The sequence below is a fragment of the Oncorhynchus mykiss genome, chromosome 6, assembly GCF_057628025.1.
Source record: "Oncorhynchus mykiss isolate SJ-2025 chromosome 6, ASM5762802v1, whole genome shotgun sequence".
NCBI classification, from domain to species: Eukaryota; Metazoa; Chordata; class Actinopteri; order Salmoniformes; family Salmonidae; genus Oncorhynchus; species Oncorhynchus mykiss.
The window spans coordinates 20,520,993-20,546,791 of record NC_143027.1 but is presented as its reverse complement, the minus strand read 5'-3'; the positions used below and the strand labels follow the sequence as shown (position 1 = coordinate 20,546,791).

Genomic DNA, 25,799 nt, shown 5'->3' with positions numbered 1-25,799 from the left:
ATATTATCTAATTCCTGAGCCCTGACCAGAACCACATGTAGAGGGGCACATGGTCAACATACACATGCATTCTACATTCAAATGATGTAAACAGCATCATACAATAATCCCAATACATGTTGAATTAGAGAAATATTGATTTAAATTACACAATAACTAGTTTACTAATGCATGACGGCCCGAAAAACAAGAGCAACCAACCCGACACCAAAAGGGCTCTGCTCTGTACTTTCAGCTATAGTTTTCAGATTTGTCAAAGTATTTCTTTTTTTAAATCTAGCAGTAACGTTAACAATTTTTAGGATCACCCAAAAGAAGAGGAACTCATCAGTTCCCTCTGATCACATACCACCATCTAGTGGTCAAAATCATAGCAAGGCTATATTGTCTTCAGTGAAAACTGCATTAAGATGATTTTGCTCTTATTATTTTTTTTACGTGTTAATTTGTGACTGTCAAGTAAGTTCATAATCGTAATTACAGCAAAGGCTTTCTGGAACGCAAACTACATTTATATTTTGTAACATCCCATAAGAACTACAATTTATCGCGAAACACTGTTACCATAGTAACCATCTAACAAACGTTGTATTAGGAGCAGGGAGCTAGCCAGATCGCTTTAAGTAATACCGGAATTACGAAAGGGTCGATAGCTTTTTGACGTGCCCCGGGGGCAACACTCGTTTGCCTTTTTTTTACGTGGAAATTGATGAAAAAACAAGGACACATAATGACTGATAAAACGTTTCAAATTGGACCACCGGAGACTAGAACGACGCTTCCTGCCTACCATTGGTAATGTGGATGTCACATCACACTAAAGACAACATTGGGTAGCCTCTTTTGTAACAATATAGTCATAACTGTATGTGGTTGACAACATAATTATATGTACACTGAACAAAAATATAAAACGCAACATGCAACAATTTCACGATTGTACTGAGTTGCAGTTCATATAAGGAAATCAATCGATTTAAATAAATTAATCAGGCCCTAATCTATGGATTTCACATGAATGGGAATACAGATATGCATCTGTTGGTCACATATACATTATATACAGTGCCTTCGGAAAGTATTCAGACCCATTGACCTTTTCCACATGTTGGTACATTACAGCCTTATTCTAAAATGGATTACATCTACACACAATACCCCATAGTGACAAAGCAAAAAAACAGAAATACCTTATTTGCATAACTATTCAGACCCTTCGCTATGAGCCTCGAAATTGAGCTCAGGTGCATCCTGTTTCCATTGATCATCATTGAGATGTTTCTACAACTTGATTGGAGTCCACCTGTGGTAAACTCAATTGATTGGACATGATTTGGAAAGGCACACACCTGTCTTTATAAGGTCCCACAGTTGACAGTGCATGTCAGAGCAAAAACCAAGCCATGAGGTCAAAGGAATTGTCCGTAGAGTTTCCCAAGATAGGATTGTGTCGAGGTCAGTGGTGGAAAAAGTACCTATTTGTCATACTTGAGTAAAAGGAAAGATACCTTAATAGAAAACAACTCAAGTAAAAGTGAAAGTCATCCAGTAAAATACTACTTGAGTAAAAATGTAAAACTATTTGGTTTTAAATATAATTAAAGTATCAAAAGTAAAAGTATTAATAGTTTCAAATTCCTTACATTATGCAAACCAGATGGCACAATTATTATTTTTAAATATATTTACAGATAGCCAAGGGAACACTACAACACCCAGACATTAATTTACAAACAAAGCATTTGTGTTTAGTGAGTCCGCCAGATCAGAGGCAGTAGGGATGACCAGGGATGTTCCCTTGATAAGTGTGTGAATTGGATAATTTTCTTGTCAAAATGTAACGAGAACTTTTGGGTGTCAGGGATAGAGTAAAAAGTACATTACTTTCTTTAGGAATGTTATTAAGTAAAAGTTGGCAAAAAGTTTAAAAAAAAGTTGGAGTTAATCTTAACACTACAGCATAGAATGACATTCTAGACGATTCTGTGCTTCCAACTTTGCGGCAACAGTTTGGGGAAGGCCCTTTCCTGTTTTAGCATGACAATGCCCTCATGCACAAATGAGGTCCATACAGAAATGGTTTGTCGAAATCGGTTTGGAAGAACTTGACTGGCCTGCACAGTCCTGACCTCAACCCCATCGATCACCTTTGGAATTAATTGAAATGCAGACTGCAAGCCAGGCCTAATCCCACAACATCAGTGCCCGACCTCACTAATGCTCTAGTGGCTGAATAGAAGCAAGTCCCTACAACAATGTTCCAACATCTAGTGAAAAGCCTTCCCAAAACAGTGGAGGCTGTTATAGCAGCACAGAGGGGACCAACTCCATATTAATGCCCATTATTTTGGAATGAGATGTTTGACGAGTAGGTGTCCATATACTTTTGGTCATGTAGTGTACCTTAAAAAAGGTAGGGGCATGGATCAGAAAATCAGTCAGTATCTGGTGTGACCACCATTTTCCTCATGCAGCTCGACACATCTCCTTCGCATAGAGTTGATCAGTCTGTTGATTGTGGCCTGTGGAATGTTGTCTCATTCCTCTTCAACGGCTGTGTGAAGTTGCTGGATATTGGTGGAAACTGCAACACGCTGTAATACACGGCGAGCCAGAGCATCCCAAACATGCTCAATGGGTGACATGTCTAATGAGTATGCAGGCCATGGAAAAACTGGAACATTTTCAGCTTCCAGGAATTGTGTACAGATCCTTGCGACATGGGGCCATGCATTATCATGCTGAAAATGAGGTGATGGCTGCGGATGAATGGCACGACAATGGGCCTCAGGATCTCGTCACGGTATCACTATTTGCATTCAAATTGCCATTGACAAAATGCAATTGTGTTCGTTGTCCTTAGCTTATGCCTGCCCATACCATAACCCCACCGACACCATGGGGCACTCCGTTCACAACGTTGACATCCGCAAACCGCTCACCCACACGACGCCATCTGCCCAGTACAGTTGAAACCGGGATTCATCCGTGAAGAGCACACTTCTCCAGAGTGCGAGTGGCCATCGAAGGTGAGCATTTGCCCACTGAAGTTGGTTACGACACCAAATTGCAGTCAGGTCAAGACCCTGGTGAGGACTATGAGCATGCAGATGAGCTTCCCTGAGACGGTTTCTGATAATTTGGGCAGAAATTATTCAGTTGTGCAAACCCACAGTTTCATCAGCTGTCCGGGTGGCTTGTGTCAGACGCTCCCGCAGATGACGAAGCCGGATGTGGAGGTACTGGGCTGGCGTGGTTACACGTGGCCTGCGGTTGTGAGGCCGGTTGGACGTACTGCATATTTTAGAGTGACCTTTGTTTTGTTCCCAGCACAAGGTGCACCTGTGTAATGATCATACTGTTTAAATCAGCTTCTATATATGCCACACTTGTCAGGTGGATGGATTCTTTTGACAAAGGAGAAATGCTAATTAACAGGGATGTAAACAAATTTGTGCACAAAACCTGGGAGAAATAAGCTTTTTGTGCATATGGAACATTTCTGGGATCCTTTATTTCAGCTCATGAAACCTGGGATGAACACTTTACATGTTGCGGTTATATTTTTGTTCCGTATACATAACATTGACACATAACCTTCCATCCAGTCTCTCTGGACTGGAGCTTCCAAATGTTAATGAGGGCAATGTGAAAGTAGAAGGATTTAATTTAGCTTTGACCCACAGGTACAAGGAAAAGTTGATGACCAAATGCCTGAAAGATGCAAAGAACAAACATCATCTCTCAGGTGCTTTGGATGGCCGTCGTTGGCGTTTTCTAAATGTGGGACTTGATGACTTCAGAGATGGTTATCCTAGTGCTGGGACAGCGGTTCTCTCTCAGGCCCAGAGGGGCATGTCCCCTTCCATTTTTGGGATGCCAAGTCCTACATCTCTCTCTGATAAAACACAATGGAAGCGCTTCTCGAAAGAGCAGGCTTGCTTCTCTAAGAAGAACCCTCAGCAGCAGGTACACCGGGAGCATGTGGCTACAGTGGAGCACAAACTCAAACAGCATCCTCTGGCTCTGTACCCACATTTAGAGCATGGCATGCCCCCAGAGGTGAGTGGCAGGTAGATAAGACTAATCAGCGATGTAATCACATTGCAGATGAAAGTTACCTCTCAATCCTTTTTGCAATAAGGCATAAAGGGTTGGTTTCCCAGACACCGAATAAGCCTAGTCCTGGACTAAAATTCAATAAGCATGTTGAATGGAGATCCTCCATTGTAAAGGCTTCAGTCCAGGGTAAGGTTTAATCTGTGTGTGGTAAACCAGTCCCTAAAGTATACATCAGATGGCCCATGCACATACAATTCTGAATTACAGTAATCAACTCTTACGCTGTTCTTACAGTAGGACTTTGTTTTGCTTACTTATAACACAATATGTCCTACTGATTGTCTTTTATCCCGTAGTTGTTTGATCAGGTGATATGTGTCCTGGACCCAGATATGTGTGTGAACAGAGCTTCTGCAGTGACTTCACCAGAAAAAGAGGAGCAGGCAGACGACTGCACTGAGCCGTGGGAAACGATCATGCGGGAATTGGAGTCAGAGGAAGAAGTGAGAGAGGGACCACCTGTCAGTGCAATAATGTAAGTAGATTTCTGGAGAAGTCTGTTTTGGGGCAAACTCTTCATTACTAGGGTATAAACTGTTCATCTAGTGGTATAACTACTGTTGTTAACCCTTTATTATTTGGCTGAAGGACGGACGATTTATGCGCAAAGAACCCTTACAAAGGGCTGCAAAGAAAGCAGAGCAGTGCCAAGGAAGACCAGATAGTAAACGTCAAACGACTGCGCTCCCCATCTCAAGACGAGGACATCAAGAAAGTCACTAAGCTTTTCTGTGACTGGGTCGCCTCATTGGTAAGCACAGCTAACAGAAACCGGCCACGGTGAGGAATACACACCCCAATTAAAGGTCAAGTAAAGATCAGAATGATGAATCATCATCATATTCTAAATGACCTTGTAGAAGCAGGAACAGATCATTCTGAATGATCTTAACATTTAACCTCCCTGGTAAATTAATGGTTGACTCTCGCAGGGAGGAGAGAAGAACAACCTGACTGAATCCACCCTACTGGGCCTGTTTGTCAGTGGGTATGAGAAGAAGCCGTCCCTGACCTTCCCTATCCAGGTGGTTGAGCCTAAGAACGTGCCAGAGGACCTACGTAACTCTGTGGAGGATCTGCGCAGAGCCCACACCTGTGAAGACCCCTTAAAGGACTCAGAACCATACAAGGTATTGAGTGTCTCAGCTTGAGGCCCACAGACCTCACAAGACAGATGGATGAAAATGTATCAATTGCTTGTACAGTTCTTCACTTTCTAAACAGCATTACCCACAACTATGTCCACATCCGGCCTATGGTAAAAATATAAAATGCACATGTTCAACAGAGCAAACCAGGAACTAAAAGGCCCAAATATGGAGCATGGTACCTGGATACTAAAACATGGAAGAAAAGAGATGCTGATGAACCATTAAGAGACCCCAATGTCATCCCTGAGGACTTTGAGTTTCCTGCACAACCAAGTGAAATGGTGGGTCTTTGGTATAACTATTACACTTGTCCTTGTTCTTTGTGGGTAAAAAACGAGACAACTGTCTTTGACTATTAAATCAGAATATCAATCCCCATTGACGGTTCAGGTAAAATTGTCTGATATAATTTGTCTTCTCAATAGGATGATGAACTGAAACAGATGCATGGGACTCAAGCGTTCAAGCAGTTCATCATCAGCAAAGGGCTGAGGGTGCCTAGGGTAAGACAACATTGCTTCACATTTTTACACAGGTCATGCTTCACAGCACAGGTGTTTGAATTTCAATGTCAGTTAATATATACAGTACCAGTCAAAGGTTTGGGCACACCTATTCATTGCAGGGTTTTTCTTAATTTTTATTATATTCTACATTGTAGAATAATAGTGAAGACATCAACATTTGAGATTCTTCAAAGTAGCCACCCTTTGCCTTGATGACAGCTTTACATTCTTGGAATTCTCTCAACCAGCTTCATGAGGTAGTCGCCTGGAATGCATTCAATTAACAGGTGTTCCTTGTTAAAAAGTTATTGTGGAATTAATTTCCTTAATGCATTTGAGCCAATCAGTGTTGTGACAGGGTAGGGGTGGTGTACAGAAGATACACCTATTTGGTAAAAGACCAAGTCCATATTATGGCAAGAACAGCTCAAATAAGCAAAGAGAAATGACAGTCCATCATTACTTTAAGACATGAAGGTCATTCAATCCGGAACATTTCAAGAACTTTGAAAGTTTCAGTCGTAAAAACATTAAAGCACTATGATGAAACTGGCTCTCATGAGGACCGCCACAGGAAAGGAAGACCCAGAGTTACCTCTGCTGAATAGGATAAGTTCATTAGAGTTAACTGCATTTCAGATTGCAGCTCAAATAAATGCTTCAGAGTTCAAGTAACATACACATCTCAACATCAACTGTTCAAAGGAGACTGTGTGAATCAGGCCTTCATGGTTGAATTGCTCCAAAGAAACAACTACTAAAAGGACACCAATAAGAAGAGACTTGCTTGGGCCAAGAAACACGAGCAATGGACATTAGACCTGTGGAAATTTGTCCTTTGGTCTGATGAGTCCAAATTTGAGATTTTTGATACCAACTACCATGTCTTTGTGAGACAGAGTAGGTGAACGTATTGTCTGCATGTGTGGTTCCCACCGTGAAGCATGGAGAAGGTGTGATGGTGCTTTGCTGGTGACACTGATTTAGAATTCAAGGCACACTTAACCAGCTTGGCTACCACAGCATTCTGCGGCGATACGCCATCCCATCTGGTTTGCGCTTAGTGGGACTATCATTTGTTTTTCAACAGGACAATGACCCAACAACTCCAGGCTGTGTAAGGGCTATTTGACCAAGGAGGAGAGTGATGGAGTGCTGCAACAGATGACCCGGCCTCCACAATCACCCGACTTGAGATGGTTTGGGATGAGTTGGACCGCCGAGTGAAGGAAAAGCAGCCAACAAGTGCTCAGCATATGTGGGAACTCCTTCAAGACGGTTGGAAAAGCATTACAGGTGTAGCTGGTTGAGAGAATGCCAAGTGTGCAAAGCTGTCATCAAGCCAAAGGGTGGCTACTTTGAAGAATCTAAAATATATTTTGATTTGTTCAACAGTTTTTTGGTTACTACAGGATGTTATTTTATAGATTTGATGTCTTCACAATGACTTTTCAATGTAGAAAATAGTAAAAATAAAGAACAACTAGTAGGTGTAGGTGTCCAAACTTTTGACTGGTACTGTAAATATTTTATCTGAAATTGGTTGGCTTTTAAACTTGGGTTTCTTTTTAGTTTCTGAGTACTCTCTTTGAAGAAGAGGAGGGAGACAACCGATCAAAGCCAGATGGAGCAGGCTCTACTTCAACACGGAAGGGGACAGTGGTACTTTAGGCAGGTTTCAATAGGCAATATGTTGGGCAGTTACACAGTAGTATACTCAATTTGTCAAAACAAACTGACATAAAACATTTGACGCTACGCTGCTACAAAGGTTCCCCTAATTTTTCATGAGTTTCCAAATCACTGACTGGCTGTCAATGCATGTACATCAAAGATCATCCTCAGTTACCTTGACTAATGACATCTTTCATGAATAACAAAAATATCCTGCTAGCCTGTTGTTTATCCTCCTGTCATCATATTTGGTGCCAATCCTCTATATTTGGTTTCATTTTTGCCATGTTGATAGTAACATGCCATGGACAAATTGTATTCATAATAAAAGACAATTCACCATAATGATCATAGTGCCTTTACTTTTAAATACAAGTTTATTTTTGTACACAAGTACACATTCACTCAGAGCCTTGATTGTTCTAAAGCTTCCTTTTGTCTTTGACATTTCTCATCCTCTTCTCCTGACCCTTTATCATAGAGGACATTTCTGAAGAAAAAAAATGGGAAAAAAATTACTTAAAATGCATTTAGTAGTTTCTTCACAGAAACTGTGTTTTCAAGATAAACTGTATTGTCCCAAAGGTGGCAGTTATCTTATCGGACATAAACAGCAATGGAATTTTTCTGGATTAATCAGGAATTTGTTTTCATGAACTTGACCTATCCAATATAATCATTGTCCTGATTCTCTGTGTCCTGATGACATTCCTATCAAACAATTTGGTCTAGTACGTGAGGCAGGGAGGGGCAGACATAACAAGGATGTCTGGATTCACACAACTGTTAAATTTGGACAACATTGGGCAAATTCAAAACTCCTAATACAGATTCAGATCTTTAGCACTGATGTTAGTCACTAACCACTGTGCTGCACAGCAGTCAGATGAACCAAATAAACTCTGTTCAACAAACCTTGGTTCTTCATCTGCAAGTCCTCCACTATGTTTTGAAGGCTGTCCAGTTTTCCTTGCAAGTGCTTGCATGTGTGTCCTGTAAACTCAGCCTGCAGATTGGCCACTGGACAAACATTTCAAGTGAAACCACAAGTTACTCACTCAGAAGTCATCAAATTAGAGTTCTGAAATTCAAACATTATTATGATGCCATTCTGTAAAGTAACCAAGGTTCTCCAAGGCCATTTCATTGGGGACATTGTCTCCCGCATTGGTTACACAACTGAGTTGTAATAATGCTGAAGGCATTGGGACTTACAGGTGTGTGTGTCTGTGAGAGGGCTTTCTGCCTGAGGCCTGCTCTGTGGTGGAGGTGTGGGGTTGTGGTCAGAGGTCAGAAGTGAGTGTACAGGGGACCTGCGGCCCAGTGCCATGGCTCGAGGGGACGATGTGTAGGAAGGCAGAGATGCAGCAAAAGAGAAGTCATGGCCTGTAGAAATAGCAAACAATGTCTCAAGTGGAGGAATGGTTAACTGCTGAAAAACTGTATACCTTGATCATAACATGTTTGAAGGGGGACCACAGGGATGATAATGGGTCTAGTAGAGTGATATGGAAGGTGAAATTAGGAAAATAAAGCACATGATCGGTTGAGTGTGTTAAAATGGTTGATTGTACTAACAGAGAAACTCACTGGCGCTTGAGAAGGTGCTGTTTAAATTCCGCTCATCCAGATCAGTTGTCCTAAGGAGGTGAGCCACACCACTGCACATATTGCATACACAAACATGCATTAGAACGAAGCCACAGGCAGACATTGCACATTCATGTGGCCTGAGGATTAGTGAAGCCAATATACAAAGGTAGGGAACGGTTGCCAACAGCCATGCTCAGGCAGTCAGAAACAAGAGGTTCAAGGATACATGCTCTTACCTGCTGTTGGTCCCTTTTATCGTTTTGGCATTGCTTGTAACATTTTTGTTCACTTCGTTGCTGTAAGAGACATTTTTTTTTGCATGAAATTTGAATTAAAGAAGCTCCACATGATTGTAGTTGATGGGTTGATTGAGAACCAAAGAGAACACAAGCTCTGCATACATTGAGAAACATGTCACATGGCTGTGAAACATTTGTGAAATAAACCACTGTGGTTTCAGAAACCAAGTGAATGACGCACAACAACAAAAATGTGTGGGGGGAAAAAACTAGTAGCATCGTGATCTTTAACGTCACACTCAGAGACTTACAGTGTGGTCCTGTGATCTCTCTCTGGAACAGAGCTCCTTCTGAGGGTGCTTTTGTTGGTGTGTGGTCCAGGATTTTCAGAAATCACACCTCGTAGCTCTTTGACTAGGGACCGCAGCTCCGTGGTGGGGCTTTCCAGCAGCTGCTGGGGTTTCAACTGTAAGAGGGGTGAAGAGATGCTGAGTAAAATACCATTATGGGTTACACTATATTCAACACAGAAATCTATTGTTGACCATCTGGGATTCTTCCATGCTTTCAGTAAATTGGCTTAGATCCGACTGTTCTGGAGTCAAGTCAAACGGTTGATGAACGAGTCTGTCATGCTGCCACAGGAATGCAATCAGGGTGTGTTTTTAATTTGGGGGGAGTCAGATGTGCTGAGCTTGTGTCTTTCTTTTCCACCACTGAAAAAACAGCAACAAAGCCAGGCCCTGGAAGGATTGGGGCCACAAGGCATTTTGTAGGAAGTTTTTGTATTGATCTACCTCTAGCAGGCACTTTGAGCCGTACTGGCTGGAGGGCAGAGCAGTCAGGGCTGTTGGGCTGGAGAGGGAAGCACGCTGAGCATTCCCTGTGGCTCGCAGGTTTTGGCCCTGCAGCTCATGCAGAAAAGACACAGCACTTGAAAAAGCATATATACAGCATAGAAGGCTATAGACAGTTTAGAGGAGAAAGGATATTCAGAGTACAATGCAAATCAAACAAAAAACAGCATATGCATTAGACCTCTATAGAGGCAGATGGACACCCATCCTAGTGTGCTGTACCGTCACATCCAGAGCATGCTGCAGCTTCAGCCGTACAAACTCCTGCTCTTGCAACTGGATGAAGTCTTGACAGTGGACAAAGCTCTCGGACATCTGAAGAACATCGTAGGTGTAAATGGGGGTCAGTCAGAGCGAGACGTATATTTCATACTGTGTGATAAAGTGAGTAAATACAAGGTAGTGCCACACCACCTTGTGTAGGGCCGTCTCCAGTTTGGCCACTTTCTCCCTGAGCCGTCTCTCCAGGGAGCGGACGGTCTCCACCTCCGCTGCCACCTGCCTCTTCTCCTCAGTGACTGAAGCCAGCAGCTGGATCTGACGCTTACTTTCTTGACTCTGGTAACGCTTCTCCTGGGAAGGGAAAGACCATATTGAAGGCAGATTATTATACATTTAAGTGAACACCAGAATATCTTGCGGTTTCAAATCCCTCCTTAAGGACACAGGGCTTTTATCTGTGTGGAAGCCAGGGCATGTGTAATTACGATAGACACGATGTGGAGCACTAAAAGTAGACATTGAGGTGTTGCTACCTCGGTCAGTTTGTCCATGGTCTCCTCCAGGAGCTGGATTCGGCCATGGAGAGTGTCAATCTGTTCCCGCTTGGCTGTTATCTGCTTCTGCATCCCCATGGCAACCTTCAGGCCTGGACAGAGAAAGGGGAGACAGACCTTGATTGACTCGATCCTCTCTGCCCTATCTACTCTCATCTCTTTCTGTCGATTCAATGGAGGAAGAAATGAATCAACTAAATCCAAGGTGAAGTGTCACAATGAGTGACACAGAGCATGAAAGATAACAGAATGGCCCGCACACTGAATAAGCTCCCAATTACCACATTTATCGACCACGTTTCAATCCAACACGGATCTCCGCTATAATATAATGTTCTCAGTGATGTGCAGTGCTGACCGTGTCCGTCCGCTCCCTCCAGGGTCCTCAGGGTGCTCCTGGCCTGGTCCAGCTCAGCCCGGGTGGTCTTCAGCTGGGCCTTCAGACCCACCACCACGCCCTCCTGCTCTTCACTCTTACTGCTGTGGAGCCTCTTCAACTCCTCATGCTCCTCTGGGGGACAGACGGTCAACAAGAAAAACAGACGCTACATGCTGTACTGGTTTTCCAACACAGTCTAGCAACATGATCATTGTTCTTGCCGTTTGTCACTGAAGACCTGTATTTTCCACCAAAAGACTTGAAAAATGGAGGCCGTTAAATCAAATTACTGAAAGGTAGTTATTATTGAAGAATTAATAAAGTTCAGAATTCATACAAAAACGTTAGCAGATAAGTGTTTGAATAAACAGAGTTGATGCATCATTTTATCTGTGAGGGGAATACTCTCATATGAAAGCCATCTAAATTCAGCAAAAAAAGAAACATCCTCACTGTCATTTACTTTCAGCAAACTTAAAATGTGTAAATATGTGTATGAACATAAGATTCAACAACTGAGACAAACTGAACAAGTTCCACAGACATTATTCCATTTCTGTTAGTCACATGTGTCCCTGAACAAAGGGGGGGATCAAAATCAAAAAAGTAACAGTCAGTATCTGGTGTGGCCTCCAGTTGCTTTAAGTATTGCAGTGCATCTCCTCCTCATGGATTGCACCAGATTTGCCAGTTCTTGCTGTGAGATGTTACCCCACTCTTCCACCAAGGCACCTGCAAGTTCCCTGACATTTCTGGGGGGGAATGGCCCTACCCCTCACACTCCGATCCAACAGGTCCCAGACGTGCTCAATGGTATTGAGATCCGGGCTCTTCGCTGGCCATGGCAGAACACTGACATTCCTGTCTTGCAGGAAATCACACACAGAATGAGCAGTGTGGCTGGTGGCATTGTCATGCTGGAGGGTCATGTCAGGATGAGCCTGCAGGAAGGGTACCACATGAGGGAGGATAATGTCTTCCCTATAACTCACAGCGTTGAGATTGCCTGCAATGACAACAAGCTCAGTCCGATGATGCTGTGACACACTGCCCCAGAACATGATGGACTCTCCACCTCCAAATCGATCCCGCTCCAGAATACAGGCCTCGGTGTAACGCTCATTCCTTCAACGATAAACGCGAATCCGACCATCACTCCTGGTGAGACAAAACCTTGACTCATTAGTGAAGAGCACTTTTTGCCAGTCCTGTCTGGTCCAGCGACGGTGGGTTCGTACCCATAGATGACATTGTTGCCGGTGATGTCTGGTGAGGACCTGCCTACAACAGGCCTCAGTCCAGTCTCTCTCAGCCTATTGTGGACAGTCTGAGCACTGATGGAGGGATTATGCATTCCGGTGATGTCTGGTGAGGACCTGCCTACAACAGCCCTCAGTCCAGCCTCTCTAAGCCTATTGTGGACAGTCTGAGCACTGATGGAGGGATTATGCATTCCTGGTGTAACTCAGGCACTTGATGTTGCCATCCTGTACCTGTCCCGCAGGTGTGATGTTCGGATGTACCGATCCTGTGCAGGTGTTGTTACACGTGGTCTGACACTGTGAGGACGATCAGCTGTCCGTCCTGTAGCGCTGTCTTAGGCGTCTCACAGTACGGACATTGCAATTTATTGCCCTGGCCACATCTGCAGTCCTCATGCCTCCTTGCAGCATGCCTAAGGCACATTCACGCAGATGAGCAGGGATCCTGGGCATCTTTCTTTTGGTATTTTTCAGAGTCAGTAAAAAGGCCTCTTTAGTGTCCTAAGTTTTCATAACTGTGACCTGAATTGCCTACCGTCTGTAAGCTGTTTGTGTCTTAAAGACCGTTCCACAGGTGCATGTTAATGAATTGTTTATGGTTCATTGAACAAGCATGGGAAACGATGTTTAAACCCTTCACAATGAAGATCTGTGAAATTTTGATTTGAATTTTTACTAATTATCTTTGAAAGACAGGGTCCTGAAAAAGGGACGTTTCTTTTTTAACTGAGTTTATGACAGCCAGTGTACCTGTGAGGCTGACCAGTTGCATGCGTTGCACCTCTAGCTCAGCGGTAAGCTGCTGTTTCTCCAGCGTCAGCTCCTTGACACAGCAGCTCTGTTTGGACAGACCAGCCTGCTGTACTTGCCTCTCCTGCTCCAGCACCGCCAAACACTCCTCACGCTGCTCTAAGCATGTCTGTAAAGGGAGGGACTCAGGGTTGGAACGGTATATAGTAGGATACCTTTGAAAACACACCCAAAAAGAAAAATATGGAGTATTATACAATCCAAGACAATGAACAAGCCTGAGGACTCCCCTTAGCAGCCTGAATGACCTCAAAATCTGGTCTTGATTTAGAAGCATGCCAAGTTTCCCCACCCGAGGGGTAGGAGACAACCAACCTTGAAACTAAAGTATATGATCAAAACTAACTAACTAGCCAACTAACTAACCCTTAACTGTTGGATCTCCAGCTTGTGCTCATTGAGCTGGTTGCTGAGGCGGCTCTTCTCATTGTGCAGGGAGTCAATGCTACGTCCATGCTGCACCGTCATCTGGGTAGTGCTCTCCATCTGCAGCCGCAGCAGGTCCACCATCTTCTCCCGGTCCTCCAGCTTGAGTCTCAGCACCTCAGTCTCTGCCCTGAGGGCCTGGCAGATGCCCTGGGCTTCCTCCAGCCTGGCCCGTCCCTGCTGCGCCTCCTGCAGCCTCAGCTGCAGCTCCCTGTCCCTCTCCTCCAGCAGCGCCTGGACCTTCTTCAGCTCCTCGTCCCGGTCACCCTTCAGGGCTTGCAGCCGCAGCTCCTCGTCCCTGGCCTTGTACAGCTGGTCTGTGGTCAATTCCAGCTCCCGTCGCACCACAACCAGCTCCTTCTGCTGCTCCCGCTGATGCTTCTCGCCCAACAACTGGCAGAGGAGACAAAAAATAAAGAGTGTTTGGCAACTAAAGCCTTGGTGTCATCTTCCATTTAAAAAAAAAAAATGGTGCTTGGTCTGCTCCTTCTCCAGGGCCAGCTGCTCACGGGCCTGCTGCAGCTCTGACTGACCGCACACACGTAATACACTACTGACTCTTATTCAAACATCTCTGTTTGATTTCATGGGTTTTATTTTTTTTTATGTTTAAAACATATCAAAGCCAGATTCATATTTATATATCAAACACAATGATAGACAGACTGTGAGTTTCTGGAATCAAAGAATGTGAAATGTTAAGATAGTGTATCTCTTTCTACAGCAGCAGGGAGCTAAGGACGTACCGTATCCTTGCTGTTTGTGTCTGAGGCTGGGCTGTATTACCGTGAGCTGGCAGAGCCGAGAGTCCAGCTCCTCTGTCTGCTGGAGGGATCTGTCTCTCCCTCTCTGGGCCTCCCCCGCCTGAGACTGGGCCTCGGCCAACAGCATCTCCAGAGCACCCACCTGGTACACAACATCATGACAACCCAAAGCATCAGAACCTCCTAAACCTTTGTTTGAAAAGACTAAGGCCACTCTATTATTCTACATCACAACCGGCATGTGTGTGTTAGCTGTAACCTTGTCTTCATGGCCCTGCTGGGTGTCCAGTAGTTCGGAGCGCAGGACGGAGAGAGCTGACTCCAAGTCATTGACCTGACACTGGTGCACTGAAGCCTGGCTTTCACCTTGTTTTCTGGTGAAAGGAAATAATGCATTAATTTGGACACTTTCTGAAAGATTTGACAGGTGTCTTACAACTGAATGAAAAGATGAGTGACTTTATACATTTTTTGTATTTTACCCAGTTTTTCTCCCCAATTTCGATCTTGTCTCATCGCTGCAGAAGTGAAGGTTGGGTCATGCGTTCTCTGAAACATGACCCGCCAAACCGCGCTTCTTAACACCTGATTAACCCGGAAGCCAGCTGCACCAATACGTCGGAGGAAACACTGTTCAACTGACGACTGCTGTCAGCCTGCAGGCACCCAGCCCACCACAGGGAGTCGCAAGACTGCGATAAAGCCCCCAGGCCAAACCCTCCCCTAACCCGGACGACGCTGGGCCAATTGGGTGCCTCCCTATGGGACTCACGGTCACAGCCGGTTGTGACAGAGACTGGGATCGAACCCGGGTCTGTAGTGACGCGCTCTTTGAATTTAATTAAACTCAGGAAATATGTAGATATAGTATTGCTAGTTAATTCATGTCTCTCACTGTAACAACTCCACCTGGACATGCAAGCTGGAGGCTCTGCCTCTGGAGCTGCTCAATTTCTCAGTCAATATCGCCACCTCCTGGTCATGACTGGTAGTGAGCTGCTTCATTCTGGAAAAGAGTAAAGCAACTCAAGCATTGCAACTTTACGTCACCTCTAGGAACCTGCCTCGAACATACATGCGGTTTTAGGGTTACAACAAATTCTATACCAGACAGTCTTACATGCAGGTAATGTGTGGGCTATCAGATTAGTGAATGACTGTAATCCCAAGTCACTGAGACAAGAATTGTGGAAAGTTAATGAAAATGTACCTTTCCCTTTGCTCATTCAACATGATCTCTGCTTTCTCTTGGCATTTCTGTTCTTGAGTCTCCATCTGCTCCTTCAGCTGGCACAATGAGTTAGGAATGAAAAATACAATGTCAAGAACAACATTTCAAACCCTTGATAAAAGTGTTGTGTGAAATAAAACAAAACACACTGTCTTACCAGCAGAAGGCTTTCTCTCAGATTGTGATTTGCATGCTCCAAGTTGTGTAATACTTTCTCCACTGCAACACCCAGCGCGTCCTGGCTAGTGTACAAATTGTTTCCACAACGTTTTTCGTAAGCCAACAGCGTGGAGTACACCTCCTGTAGTGTCCGCTCCCTTGACTCTGTTCTCCTGCTCTGTGACTTTGCTTCATCCTCAGCCTCCAGTAGCCTCTGGTCCCCGGTCTGTTTAGCGGCTTGCAGCTCCCTGATCATTGCTTGCATTTTCCCCATTACATCTGCCTGTTTTCTGCTCTCTTTCATTCTGAGGGACAAAACAATTAACACCCAATTGACACTTACTGGTTGAATTAACGTTGTTTCCATGTAATTTCAATTAAATTAGGTGGAACCAACGTGAAATAGATGTTGAATTGACGTCTGTGCCCAGTGGGCATTGAAGGGACTGTAAAACATGTCCTAAAAAACCTGTGTGTGTTCAAAGGTATACAGTAAAAATGGCCTACAGTGCAACAGTTTCAGCTTCAATTACCTTAGATCAGTCAGGGCATCTTTCTCAATCTGGAACTCCTGCAATTTTGTCTGCAGCTTGATGATGGACTGACGGAAGTAGAACTTCTGCTGTTCATGAAGCTCATGTGTCTGAAAAAGTATTAGCAACGGTTGCAATCAATGGCACCTCACGTGGCAAAGAACTGCATGGATTTTGATATTAGAATCATTGAGTTCAAGAGGCCTTCCACAATAATATATAACTCTCACCAGGAAAGAAGAAAGAAATAGGACTGTATCTCACACTAACCTCACTCAGCTGCTTTTGGAGCTCCGACACCTGTTGAGAGTAGTCCCCTATTGCATTTTCCAAAACATCTTTCCCAGGGAAAGTTATGCCACTTCTGACCAGCTCCAGGCCATATGTAAGAGGCTGGATCACAGACAGCACTTCTGAGTTCTCCTCCGATGAACCATCTGTAAAATAAAAATGTAAAGCAGCAATAAGGAACACTTATCACAGCAAACTACTACAGGTAGTTTCATAATTCAAAATAGAGTAGTGACATATTTGGTTGTGACAATAGCTCCGATGTGTAACTGTATAGCTAGTACTGGCTATATTTTTCTTCATGACACAAGAAAACCACATACTCACCCATAAAGATGGGAAAGTAATTCATTTGTGAAGGTGAGCTGCTGGGACATGTGCGTCCCATTTTCTCTATGGTCATTTTAGTTGCATGTTCCACTTCTTCTTGCAGCATTTGAGTCTCCTTGGTTCGTCTGTCAAGCTCCTCACTGTAAAGAAAGAACGTAACAAACTTGCTTCCAAATGGATGATGGTTCATGGTGCAAAAGGCAGACAATCTGTTTTCAAATACAGGTAGCTAGTGTTATGAAAAAGGATGTCTGGGAGTTAGCTAACTAGAGTAATTTAAAGAAAAGGGCAAAATTACCTCAACTCATCCAGATTGTTGTACCTTCTAGGGACAGTGCTGGTGTCATTTTTACCTGTAAGGTAGAGGTAGCTTGCTAAATTAGAAAGCCAAAGAGGGATTGCTCAGTGCTGCCACTGATGCCAGGAATCAGCACAGCGATGTGATAAGACCGGGAACTTTGCTAGAAGGTTAGTAGTTAGCAATGTTATACACTATATATACACACAAAAGTATGTAGACACCCCTTCAAATTAGTGGATTTAGCAATTTCAGCCGCACCCGTTGCTGACACGTGCATAAAATTGAGCACTCAGCCATGGAATCTCCATAGTAAACATTGGCAGTAGAATGGCCTAATTGAAGAGCTCAATGACTTTCAACGTGGTGCCGTCTTAGGATGCCACCTTTCCAACAAGTCAATTCGTCAAATTTCTGCCCTGGTCAACTGTAAGTTCTATTATTGGGAAGTGGAAACGTCTAACGGCTCACCCGCGAAGTGGTAGGCCACACAAGCTCACAGAATGGGCCCGCCGAGTGCTGAAGAGCGTATAAATCGTCTGTCCTCGGTTGCAACACTCAGTACAGAGTTCCAAACTGCCCCTGGAAGCCACGTCAGCACAAGAACTGTTCGTCTGGAGCTTCATGAAATGGGTTTACATGGCCGAGCAGCCGCACACAAGCCTAAGATCACCATGTACAAATTCCAAGCGTTGGCTGGAGTGGTGTAAAGCTCACCAACATTGGACTCTGGAGCAGTGGAAACACGTTCTCTGGAGTGATGAATCACGCTTCACCATCTGGCAGTCTGACAGACTAATCTGGGTTTGGCAGATGCAAGAACACTACCTGCCACAATGCATAGTGCCAACTGTAAAGTTTGGTGGAAGAGGGCTGTTTTTCATGGTTCGGCTTAGGCACATTAGTTCCAGTGAAGGGACATTTAATGTTACAGCATACAATGACACTCTAGACAATTCTGTGCTTCCAACTTTGTGGTAACAGTTTGGGGAAGCCCCTTCCTGTTTCAGCATGACATTGCCCCAATGCACAAAGCAAGGTCCATACAGAAATGTTTTGTTGAGATCGGGGGGAGACCAACTCCATATTAATGCCCATGATTTTGGAATGAGATGTTCGACAAGCAGGTGTCGACATACTTATGTAGTGTAACTAGCTAACGTTAGTCAGGTTAATTTACTTACTTGTTGTTGGAATCTCGTGCAATAAACCATCAAACAATTCAGAGGATTTGTAAATAGATAAATTACTATCTTTGGATATGGAATTTTGAAATCCAGATGACATTATCAGTTGGTTAGCTAGCTAGCCGTATGGGATAACATGTGGAAATCAACCAGCGCCTGCAAACAACAAGTAGTAGCGAAGCTTCATCGCCATGGAAACGGTTGATTTCGCGCTTTCTTCACTCAGATTCGGTGTATTTTAGAAACAGGAACTCCCCAAAGTTGTTGCTAAATCTGGAATTTTGTAGATACCATCTCAAGAACAAACAGAAATATGGTTACTTTTCCGTTAAAACAAAATATTGAAGGGTAGTAAAACAAAAGTCCGTCGGTCGTCACTAGTTACCACAGCCATTAAGCCATATGCCGCGTTCAACACAACTGGGAACTCGGAAAAAATACAAAGTCAAATCATAACGTCAGTGATCTTCAGGCCGGAAACTCGGCGCTCTAGAAAGGATGATCGTTGATCGAAACTCGGCGCTCTAGTTGGATGATCGTTTACATCGATATTTTTTCCAATCGGATCATTCCGAGTGAGTTCCCATTGCTTTGAACGTTCTGAAGTCGGAGATTCCCAAGAACCTAGTTGTTTTGAACACGTCATGGTAATTCGGAAATCTTCAACGTCCAACTTTAGTGCGTTCAAAATATCTGGGAACTCGGAAAAAAACTAGCTCCGACTGGGATCAATCGATTTGAACGGACTTCCAACTCGGACCTCTTTCTCGACCTGAAGATTCCTGACGTCCATTACGTATTTTCCCGAGTACCCAGTTGTTTTGAATGCAGCATATGACGCAAACCCTATCCATCTCTGGCCTACAACGTGTCGTCATCCACTGGTGCTGATGGATGTTGTAGTCTCGCAGTTTGTTGAGACAACGACCGTTCGATCCTACCGCATTTCAGATGGAAATTATCAACACCAACATCAGATGACAATTTAGGAACTATCTTGTTAATTTACTTGGCAAAGTAAGACATGTCTCTGTCTTGTTAACTAACGTTAATTAGCTGGTACTAGCTTGTTGACCCAGTGTTTTGCAGATGGTAACTACTGTAGCTATATAACGTTACTTACTCTTTGCATGTCATTTGAGATACATGGGATAGTTTATATGATTAATGTGAATAATTGCGTCAGAAATCATTTTCCACATACGGCTACAAATATGAGCTTAATAGCTAACTAACCTACGTGACCCATTTCGATTTCTCACGTAGATAACTTAAAACACCTCCCTTCAAGTAAAGCATTAGAATAGACTGGTTGCTTTTCAACAAGGTTCCGTCCATCCATTCTACTTTCGAATATTTTCCTGGACACTTTATATAAGAAGTAATGTAAATGATTGAAAATGCTAGCCTTTTTGTGTTTAAGTTGACTGTATTGGGCATATATTGTTATGTCATAGCTAGCTATCTAGCGGGGTGATGTGCATAATATTGGTGGCTGACCGTTGATACTTGACACCCTGTGGGTGGGGTAAAGACAGTCTACATTTATTGCCTGGGATGGGAAACATTTTAGTTATTTCTTTCGGATCTAGCTAATCACGTGTTTTTTCAGGATGCGGGATCTTCAATACCTTGACAATGAAACATGTTGGCTTGTCAAAGAGCTGAAGTCAAACATTTCTCAAGAATCATACTTTTTACCTAGGGAAACTGGCCTGAATATAATGGAGTCTGCAGCAGAGGTAGGTATCGCTGACCCAGTTACATATACTCACTGTACTTACCTTTCAGTTTCTTGATGTGCTATTTTGAAGTTTTGTTATTTACCATTCATTTTCAGAATCACAATGGAGTCTCTGCAAAATGCAGAAATGCCAAAGTTGAAGACTTGTGGAGCCTGACCAGTTTCTTTGGTTTCAGCACCCAGACATTTGTTCTGGCTGTCAATCTACTGGATAGGTTCTTAGCCATTATGAAGGTGTGTATTTTAACCTATTACAGGCTAAGCCCTGTCTAAGCTTGGGGGGGTGTTCTAGTAAGCTATATGGAATTGTTTTAAGAAGGTCATACCAAGGACCATTTTTAGCTATTTGATTTAGAATTGTAAGACCCCTTGAAGTATTATTTGTTATTACCTTACTGCTATTCACCCATAACAGATTAAACATGGAACAACAGATAGTCCCCCCAAAAAAGTCAAAAGGAGATATAAGAAAGATCATGATTTTTAATTACATTTATACATGTATTTAACCCCTTATTTTTGGCTCTAAACAGTCTCCATATATACTTCCATTCATTTTTTTCAACTAGTACCGGGGGACCTTCAGACGAGTCTTGTGAGGCCTTTGGGTGTCATAGAGCAAAACATGTATGAGAGTCTCACCTTTCCACAGAGGGGTCATATTAGTGTGTAGCCCAAACTGTTTGGACGCTACAGACAGAAGTTGGCAGATCGGCTGTACCGACTTCAGACGTGTCCCAAGACAGTGGTGGGAGTCGCCAAACCGCTTGGACGCTACAGACGATTTTGTGAGATGACGGATTTTCGGGATGTCTCATGGTCTAACAAACACTGCTCTAGCTCTGTCACTTTTCACCGAGGCGGAAGTGCGACATCGGTGGATGCGGTGGATTGAGACGCATCCAATGCAAAAAACCATATCAATATCTCTATCTTAAACTGACAGATTTTTATTGGGAATTTTGTATTATGCTAATTAATATTTCAGTGGGGGCGCGGACATCGACTTAAAGATATGCTTGTTGTGTTGAGATATGGTAATTCTGGATATTCTACGGAATTAGCGTTTTGTATGCATTTTGTTTATTGTTTAATACCTGTATTTGTTGTTTAACTTATGTCAATTTGCGTGCACTTTGTTTAATTTTACTGAACAAAAATATAAACGCAATATGCAACAATTTCAAATATTTTACTGAGTTACGGAAAGCAGTCAATTAAAATAAATAAATTAGGCAACTTATTTGCGAAAGTATTCGGCCCCCTTGAACTTTGCGACCTTTTGCCACATTTCAGGCTTCAAACATAAAGACAAACATAACGACATTTATTGGATATTTCAAACTTTTTTAACAAATCAAAAACTGAAAAATTGGGCGTGCAAAATTATTCAGCCCCTTTACTTTCAGTGCAGCAAACTCTCTCCAGAAGTTCAGTGAGGATCTCTGAATGATCCAATGTTGACCTAAATGACTAATGAGGATAAATACAATCCACCTGTGTGTAATCAAGTCTCCGTATAAATGCACCTGCACTGTGATAGTCTCAGAGGTCCGTTAAAAGCGCAGAGAGCATCATGAAGAACAAGGAACACACCAGGCAGGTCCGAGATACTGTTGTGAAGTTTACAGCCGGATTTGGATACAAAAAGATTTCCCAAGCTTTAAACATCCCAAGGAGCACTGTGCAAGCGATAATATTGAAATGGAAGGAGTATCAGACCACTGCAAATTTACCAAGACCTGGCCGTCCCTCTAAACTTTCAGCTCATACAAGGAGAAGACTGATCAGAGATGCAGCCAAGAGGCCCATGATCACTCTGGATGAACTGCAGAGATCTACAGCTGAGGTGGGAGACTCTGTCCATAGGACAACAATCAGTCGTATATTGCACAAATCTGGCCTTTATGGAAGAGTGGCAAGAAGAAAGCCATTTCTTAAAGATATCCATAAAAAGTGTTGTTTAAAGTTTGCCACAAGCCACCTGGGAGACACACCAAACATGTGGAAGAAGGTGCTCTGGTCAGATGAAACCAAAATTGAACTTTTTGGCAACAATGCAAAACGTTATGTTTGGCGTAAAAGCAACACAGCTCATCACCCTGAACACACCATACCCACTGTCAAACATGGTGGTGGCAGCATCATGGTTTGGGCCTGCTTTTCTTCAGCAGGGACAGGGAAGATGGTTAAAATTGATGGGAAGATGGATGGAGCCAAATACAGGACCATTCTGGAAGAAAACCTGATGGAGTCTGCAAAAGACCTGAGACTGGGACAGAGATTTGTCTTCCAACAAGACAATGATCCAAAACATAAAGCAAAATATACAATGGAATGCTTCAAAAATAAACATATCCAGGTGTTAGAATGGCCAAGTCAAAGTCCAGACCTGAATCCAATCGAGAATCTGTGGAAAGAACTGAAAACTGCTGTTCACAAATGCTCTCCATCCAACCTCACTGAGCTCGAGCTGTTTTGCAAGGAGGAATGGGAAAAAATGTCAGTCTCTCGATGTGCAAAACTGATAGAGACATACCCCAAGCGACTTACAGCTGTAATCGCAGCAAAAGGTGGCGCTACAAAGTATTAACTTAAGGGGGCTGAATAATTTTGCACGCCCAATTTTTCAGTTTTTGATTTGTTAAAAAAGTTTGAAATATCCAATAAATGTCATTCCACTTCATGATTGTGTCCCACTTGTTGTTGATTCTTCACAAAAAAATACAGTTTTATATCTTTATGTTTGAAGCCTGAAATATGGCAAAAGGTCGCAGAGTTCAAGGGGGCCGAATACTTTCGCAAGGCACTGTATTTTCTATGGATTTCACATGACTGGGAATACAGATATGTTGGTCACAGATACTTTAAAACTTTTTTAAAATATATTTTAAAAAAGTAGTGGTGTGGATCAGAAAACCAGTCAGTATCTGCTGTGACCACCATTTGCCTCATGCAGCTCGACACATCTCCTTCGCATAGAGTTGATCAGTCTGTTAATTGTGGCCTGTGGAATGTTGTCCCATTCCTCTTCAATGGCTGTGTGAAGTTGCTGGATATTGACGGGAACTGGAACATACTGTTGTACATGTCAATCCAGAGCATCCCAAACATGCTTAATGTGTGACATCTCTGGTGAGTTTGCAGGCCATGGAAGAACTGGGACATTTTCAGATTCCATGAATTGTGTACAGATCCTTGCGACATGGGGTCATGCATTATAATTCTGAAACAGGAGGTGATGGCGGCGAATGAATGGCACAACAATGGGCTCAAGATCTCGTCATGTATCTCTGTGAATTCAAATTGCCATCCATAAAATGCAATTGTGTTTGTTGTCCATAGCTTATGCCTACCCATACCATACCCCGCCGCCACCATGGGGCACTCTGTTCACAACGTTGACATCCGCAAACCGCTCACCCACACGACGCCATCTGCCCGGTACAGTTGAAACCGGGATTCATCCGTGAATAGCACACTTGTGCGAGTGGCCATCGAGTGCGAGTGGCCATCGAAGGTGAGCATTTGCATTTACATCAGCAAACCTGGTCGCTCACACAACGCCATACATGTGGTCTGCGGTTGTGAGGCTATTTGGACGTACTGCCAAATTCTCCAAAACGACGTTAGAGATGGCTTGTGGTAGAAAAATAACATTCAATTATCTGGCAACAGCTCTGGTGGACATTCCTGCAATCAGCATGCTCAGTCTGGGGGGCTCCCAGGTGGCGCAGTGGTCTAAGGCACTGCATCTCAGTGCTAGAGGCATCACTACAGATCCTGGTTTGTTCCTGGGCTTTATCACAACCGGCTATGATCGAGAGTCCCATAGGGCAGCACACAATTGGCCCAGCGTCATCTTGGTTAGGGGAGGGTTTGGCCGGGTAAGGCCGTTTATTGTAAAATAATAATTTGTTCTTAACTGACTTGCCTAATTATCAAATCAAATCAAATTTTATTTGTCACATACACATGGTTAGCAGATGTTAATGCGAGTGTAGAGAAATGCTTGTGCTTCTAGTTCCGACAATGCAGTAATAATAAGTAATCTAACTAACAATTCCAAAACTACTGTCTTGTACACAGTGTAAGGGGATAAAGAATATGTACATAAGGATATATGAATGAGTGATGGTACAGAGCAGCATAGGCAAGATACAGTAGATGGTATCGAGTACAGTATATACATATGAGATGAGTAAATAAAGGTTAAATAATTTCACGCTCCCTTTGTGTTGAGTAACAAAACTAAACATTTTAGAGTGGCCTTTCATTGTCCCCACACAAGGTACACCTGTGGAATTATCATGGTGTTTGATCAGCTTCTTGATATGCCATAACTGTCAGATGGATGGATTATCTTGGCAAAAGATAAATGCTCACTAACAGGGATGCAAACAAATTTGTGCACCAAATCTGAGTGAAATAAGCTTTTTGTGAGTATGGAAAACTATTTCAGCTCCTGAAACATGGGACTTTATATGTTGCGTTTATATTTTTGTTCAGTATATAATAGAATTTAGCAGAAGTAGCCCATTTATGCTGACTTATGTATCACTATAATGGTATGTTCACAGGTCCAACCTAAGCATCTGCCTTGCATTGGAGTCTCCTGCCTCCATATTGCTGCCAAAATGGTTGAGGATGAGTGTAACATCTCACCCACCCATGAACTCATCCGCATCAGCCAAAGCAAGTTCACTGTTTCTGACCTCAGCCGCATGGAGAAGATAATCTCTGGAAAACTCAATTTGGAGCTCAAAGCCGTCACAGCCTTAACCTTTTTACACTTATACCATGCTGTCATCGTATCACTTACATCAGAAAGGTGAGTGCTTTGTTTCTTAATTGATAACTTTTTGCATTATGTCATCAGTGAGTATTTTTCCAATTGCTGTTTCTTATTTCTTTCACAGATTGTTGACAGTGAGTTACTCTACTGGAGGGGACTTGTGGCCAAATGCATGACTGAGTACCGCTCAAGTGAATGTAACAAACCAGACAACAAAAAACTGTTGTGGAGAGGTAAACAAACAGCCCCTTTAATGCACTTTACTGTATAATAATATTTCATATCACTAGAGCTACTGTGTGTGTATATAAAGGCTCGTTATTGACCTGTAACATAATGCACCACATTACTTCTACATTGTACAGCAATGCTGTGATGTTTCAGGGAAGAAGAGAAACATAACATTAGATCAGTGGAACAGTGGCTTGAAGACAGTAATGATGACATGTGTTCTCCCCTGTGTATATTTAGTGAGGATTCCTGTGAGGACATGAGCTGTGAAGAGGACAGCCCGTGCAGCTCTCCTGGCAGCGACGAAAAGGGAGCCTTCTTCCCCGTAGAGTTTCGCAACCAGGGCAGAAAATGATACTCCCTCTTTTTTGATGAGCTCAAACTTGTGATTGAGATTATGTGTAACCAGGGTGCTAAATGTAACTTTCCCTAAATGTACTG

The 25,799-nt window shown here is 43.1% G+C and overlaps 3 protein-coding genes across 11 annotated transcripts; 2 read left to right on the top strand and 1 right to left on the bottom strand.

The window, feature by feature from the left end:
- Nucleotides 1-147: 147 nt before the first annotated feature.
- On the top strand, nucleotides 148-7,798 carry fam47e (family with sequence similarity 47 member E). 5 transcript variants are annotated; one of them, XM_021605534.3, is made up of 8 exons: nucleotides 148-795; nucleotides 3,687-4,062; nucleotides 4,419-4,597; nucleotides 4,711-4,873; nucleotides 5,055-5,252; nucleotides 5,411-5,554; nucleotides 5,699-5,776; nucleotides 7,352-7,798. In XM_021605534.3, the coding sequence occupies exons 1-8, from the start codon at nucleotides 710-712 to the stop codon at nucleotides 7,448-7,450; spliced, it is 1,323 nt and encodes a 440-aa protein (XP_021461209.2). In that variant the 5' UTR covers nucleotides 148-709; the 3' UTR covers nucleotides 7,451-7,798. The 5 variants fall into 5 exon arrangements, with proteins under 5 accessions (XP_021461209.2, XP_090093317.1, XP_021461210.1 ...); XM_090237191.1 differs by having other exon boundaries at nucleotides 6,870-7,798; XM_021605535.3 differs by having other exon boundaries at nucleotides 148-833.
- A 3-nt stretch (nucleotides 7,799-7,801) lies between these two features.
- Nucleotides 7,802-19,415, bottom strand: LOC110525431 (coiled-coil domain-containing protein 158). Of its 5 annotated transcripts, none has more exons than XR_016496550.1 (23): nucleotides 18,586-19,415; nucleotides 17,402-17,456; nucleotides 17,101-17,243; nucleotides 16,753-16,919; nucleotides 16,483-16,592; nucleotides 15,948-16,254; nucleotides 15,770-15,846; nucleotides 15,455-15,565; nucleotides 14,819-14,933; nucleotides 14,582-14,701; nucleotides 13,736-14,188; nucleotides 13,310-13,524; nucleotides 11,277-11,429; nucleotides 10,898-11,010; nucleotides 10,557-10,715; nucleotides 10,365-10,457; nucleotides 10,083-10,190; nucleotides 9,597-9,751; nucleotides 9,283-9,342; nucleotides 9,044-9,114; nucleotides 8,669-8,839; nucleotides 8,369-8,473; nucleotides 7,802-7,943 (listed from the first exon to the last, which is right to left on the bottom strand). XR_016496550.1 is itself a non-coding variant. In XM_021605530.3 (23 exons), the coding sequence occupies exons 1-23, from the start codon at nucleotides 18,686-18,688 to the stop codon at nucleotides 7,876-7,878; spliced, it is 3,186 nt and encodes a 1,061-aa protein (XP_021461205.3). In that variant the 5' UTR covers nucleotides 18,689-19,412; the 3' UTR covers nucleotides 7,802-7,875. The 5 variants fall into 5 exon arrangements, 2 of the variants coding, with proteins under 2 accessions (XP_021461205.3, XP_021461204.3); XM_021605530.3 differs by having other exon boundaries at nucleotides 13,310-13,478; nucleotides 18,586-19,412; XM_021605529.3 differs by having other exon boundaries at nucleotides 9,032-9,114; nucleotides 13,310-13,478; nucleotides 18,586-19,411.
- Nucleotides 19,416-19,469: 54 nt separating this feature from the next.
- Nucleotides 19,470-25,455, top strand: LOC110525433 (cyclin-G2-like). Its single transcript, XM_090237192.1, has 5 exons — nucleotides 19,470-19,605; nucleotides 20,201-20,330; nucleotides 20,429-20,566; nucleotides 24,913-25,163; nucleotides 25,252-25,455. The coding sequence occupies exons 2-5, from the start codon at nucleotides 20,202-20,204 to the stop codon at nucleotides 25,301-25,303; spliced, it is 570 nt and encodes a 189-aa protein (XP_090093318.1). The 5' UTR covers nucleotides 19,470-19,605; nucleotide 20,201; the 3' UTR covers nucleotides 25,304-25,455.
- The last annotated feature ends 344 nt before the right edge of the window (nucleotides 25,456-25,799 follow it).

Excerpts from the sequence above, each read along its gene's own strand:
- fam47e (XM_021605533.3), top strand. The coding sequence starts at position 3,550 with ATGTTGCGGTTATATTTTTGTTCCGTATACATAACATTGACACATAAC. Across the intron at positions 4,598-4,710 it reads CCACCTGTCAGTGCAATAAT|GACGGACGATTTATGCGCAA; the intron begins GTAAGTAGATTT and ends ATTTGGCTGAAG. Across the intron at positions 5,253-5,410 it reads AGGACTCAGAACCATACAAG|AGCAAACCAGGAACTAAAAG; the intron begins GTATTGAGTGTC and ends CATGTTCAACAG.
- LOC110525431 (XM_021605529.3), bottom strand. The coding sequence starts at position 18,688 with ATGTCATCTGGATTTCAAAATTCCATATCCAAAGATAGTAATTTATCT. Across the intron at positions 9,343-9,596 it reads AGAGATCACAGGACCACACT|CAACGAAGTGAACAAAAATG; the intron begins GTAAGTCTCTGA and ends TGTCTCTTACAG. Across the intron at positions 8,474-8,668 it reads TCTCACAGACACACACACCT|TGGCCAATCTGCAGGCTGAG; the intron begins GTAAGTCCCAAT and ends ATGTTTGTCCAG.
- LOC110525433 (XM_090237192.1), top strand. The coding sequence starts at position 20,202 with ATGCGGGATCTTCAATACCTTGACAATGAAACATGTTGGCTTGTCAAA. Across the intron at positions 20,331-20,428 it reads TAATGGAGTCTGCAGCAGAG|AATCACAATGGAGTCTCTGC; the intron begins GTAGGTATCGCT and ends ATTCATTTTCAG. Across the intron at positions 20,567-24,912 it reads GGTTCTTAGCCATTATGAAG|GTCCAACCTAAGCATCTGCC; the intron begins GTGTGTATTTTA and ends GTATGTTCACAG.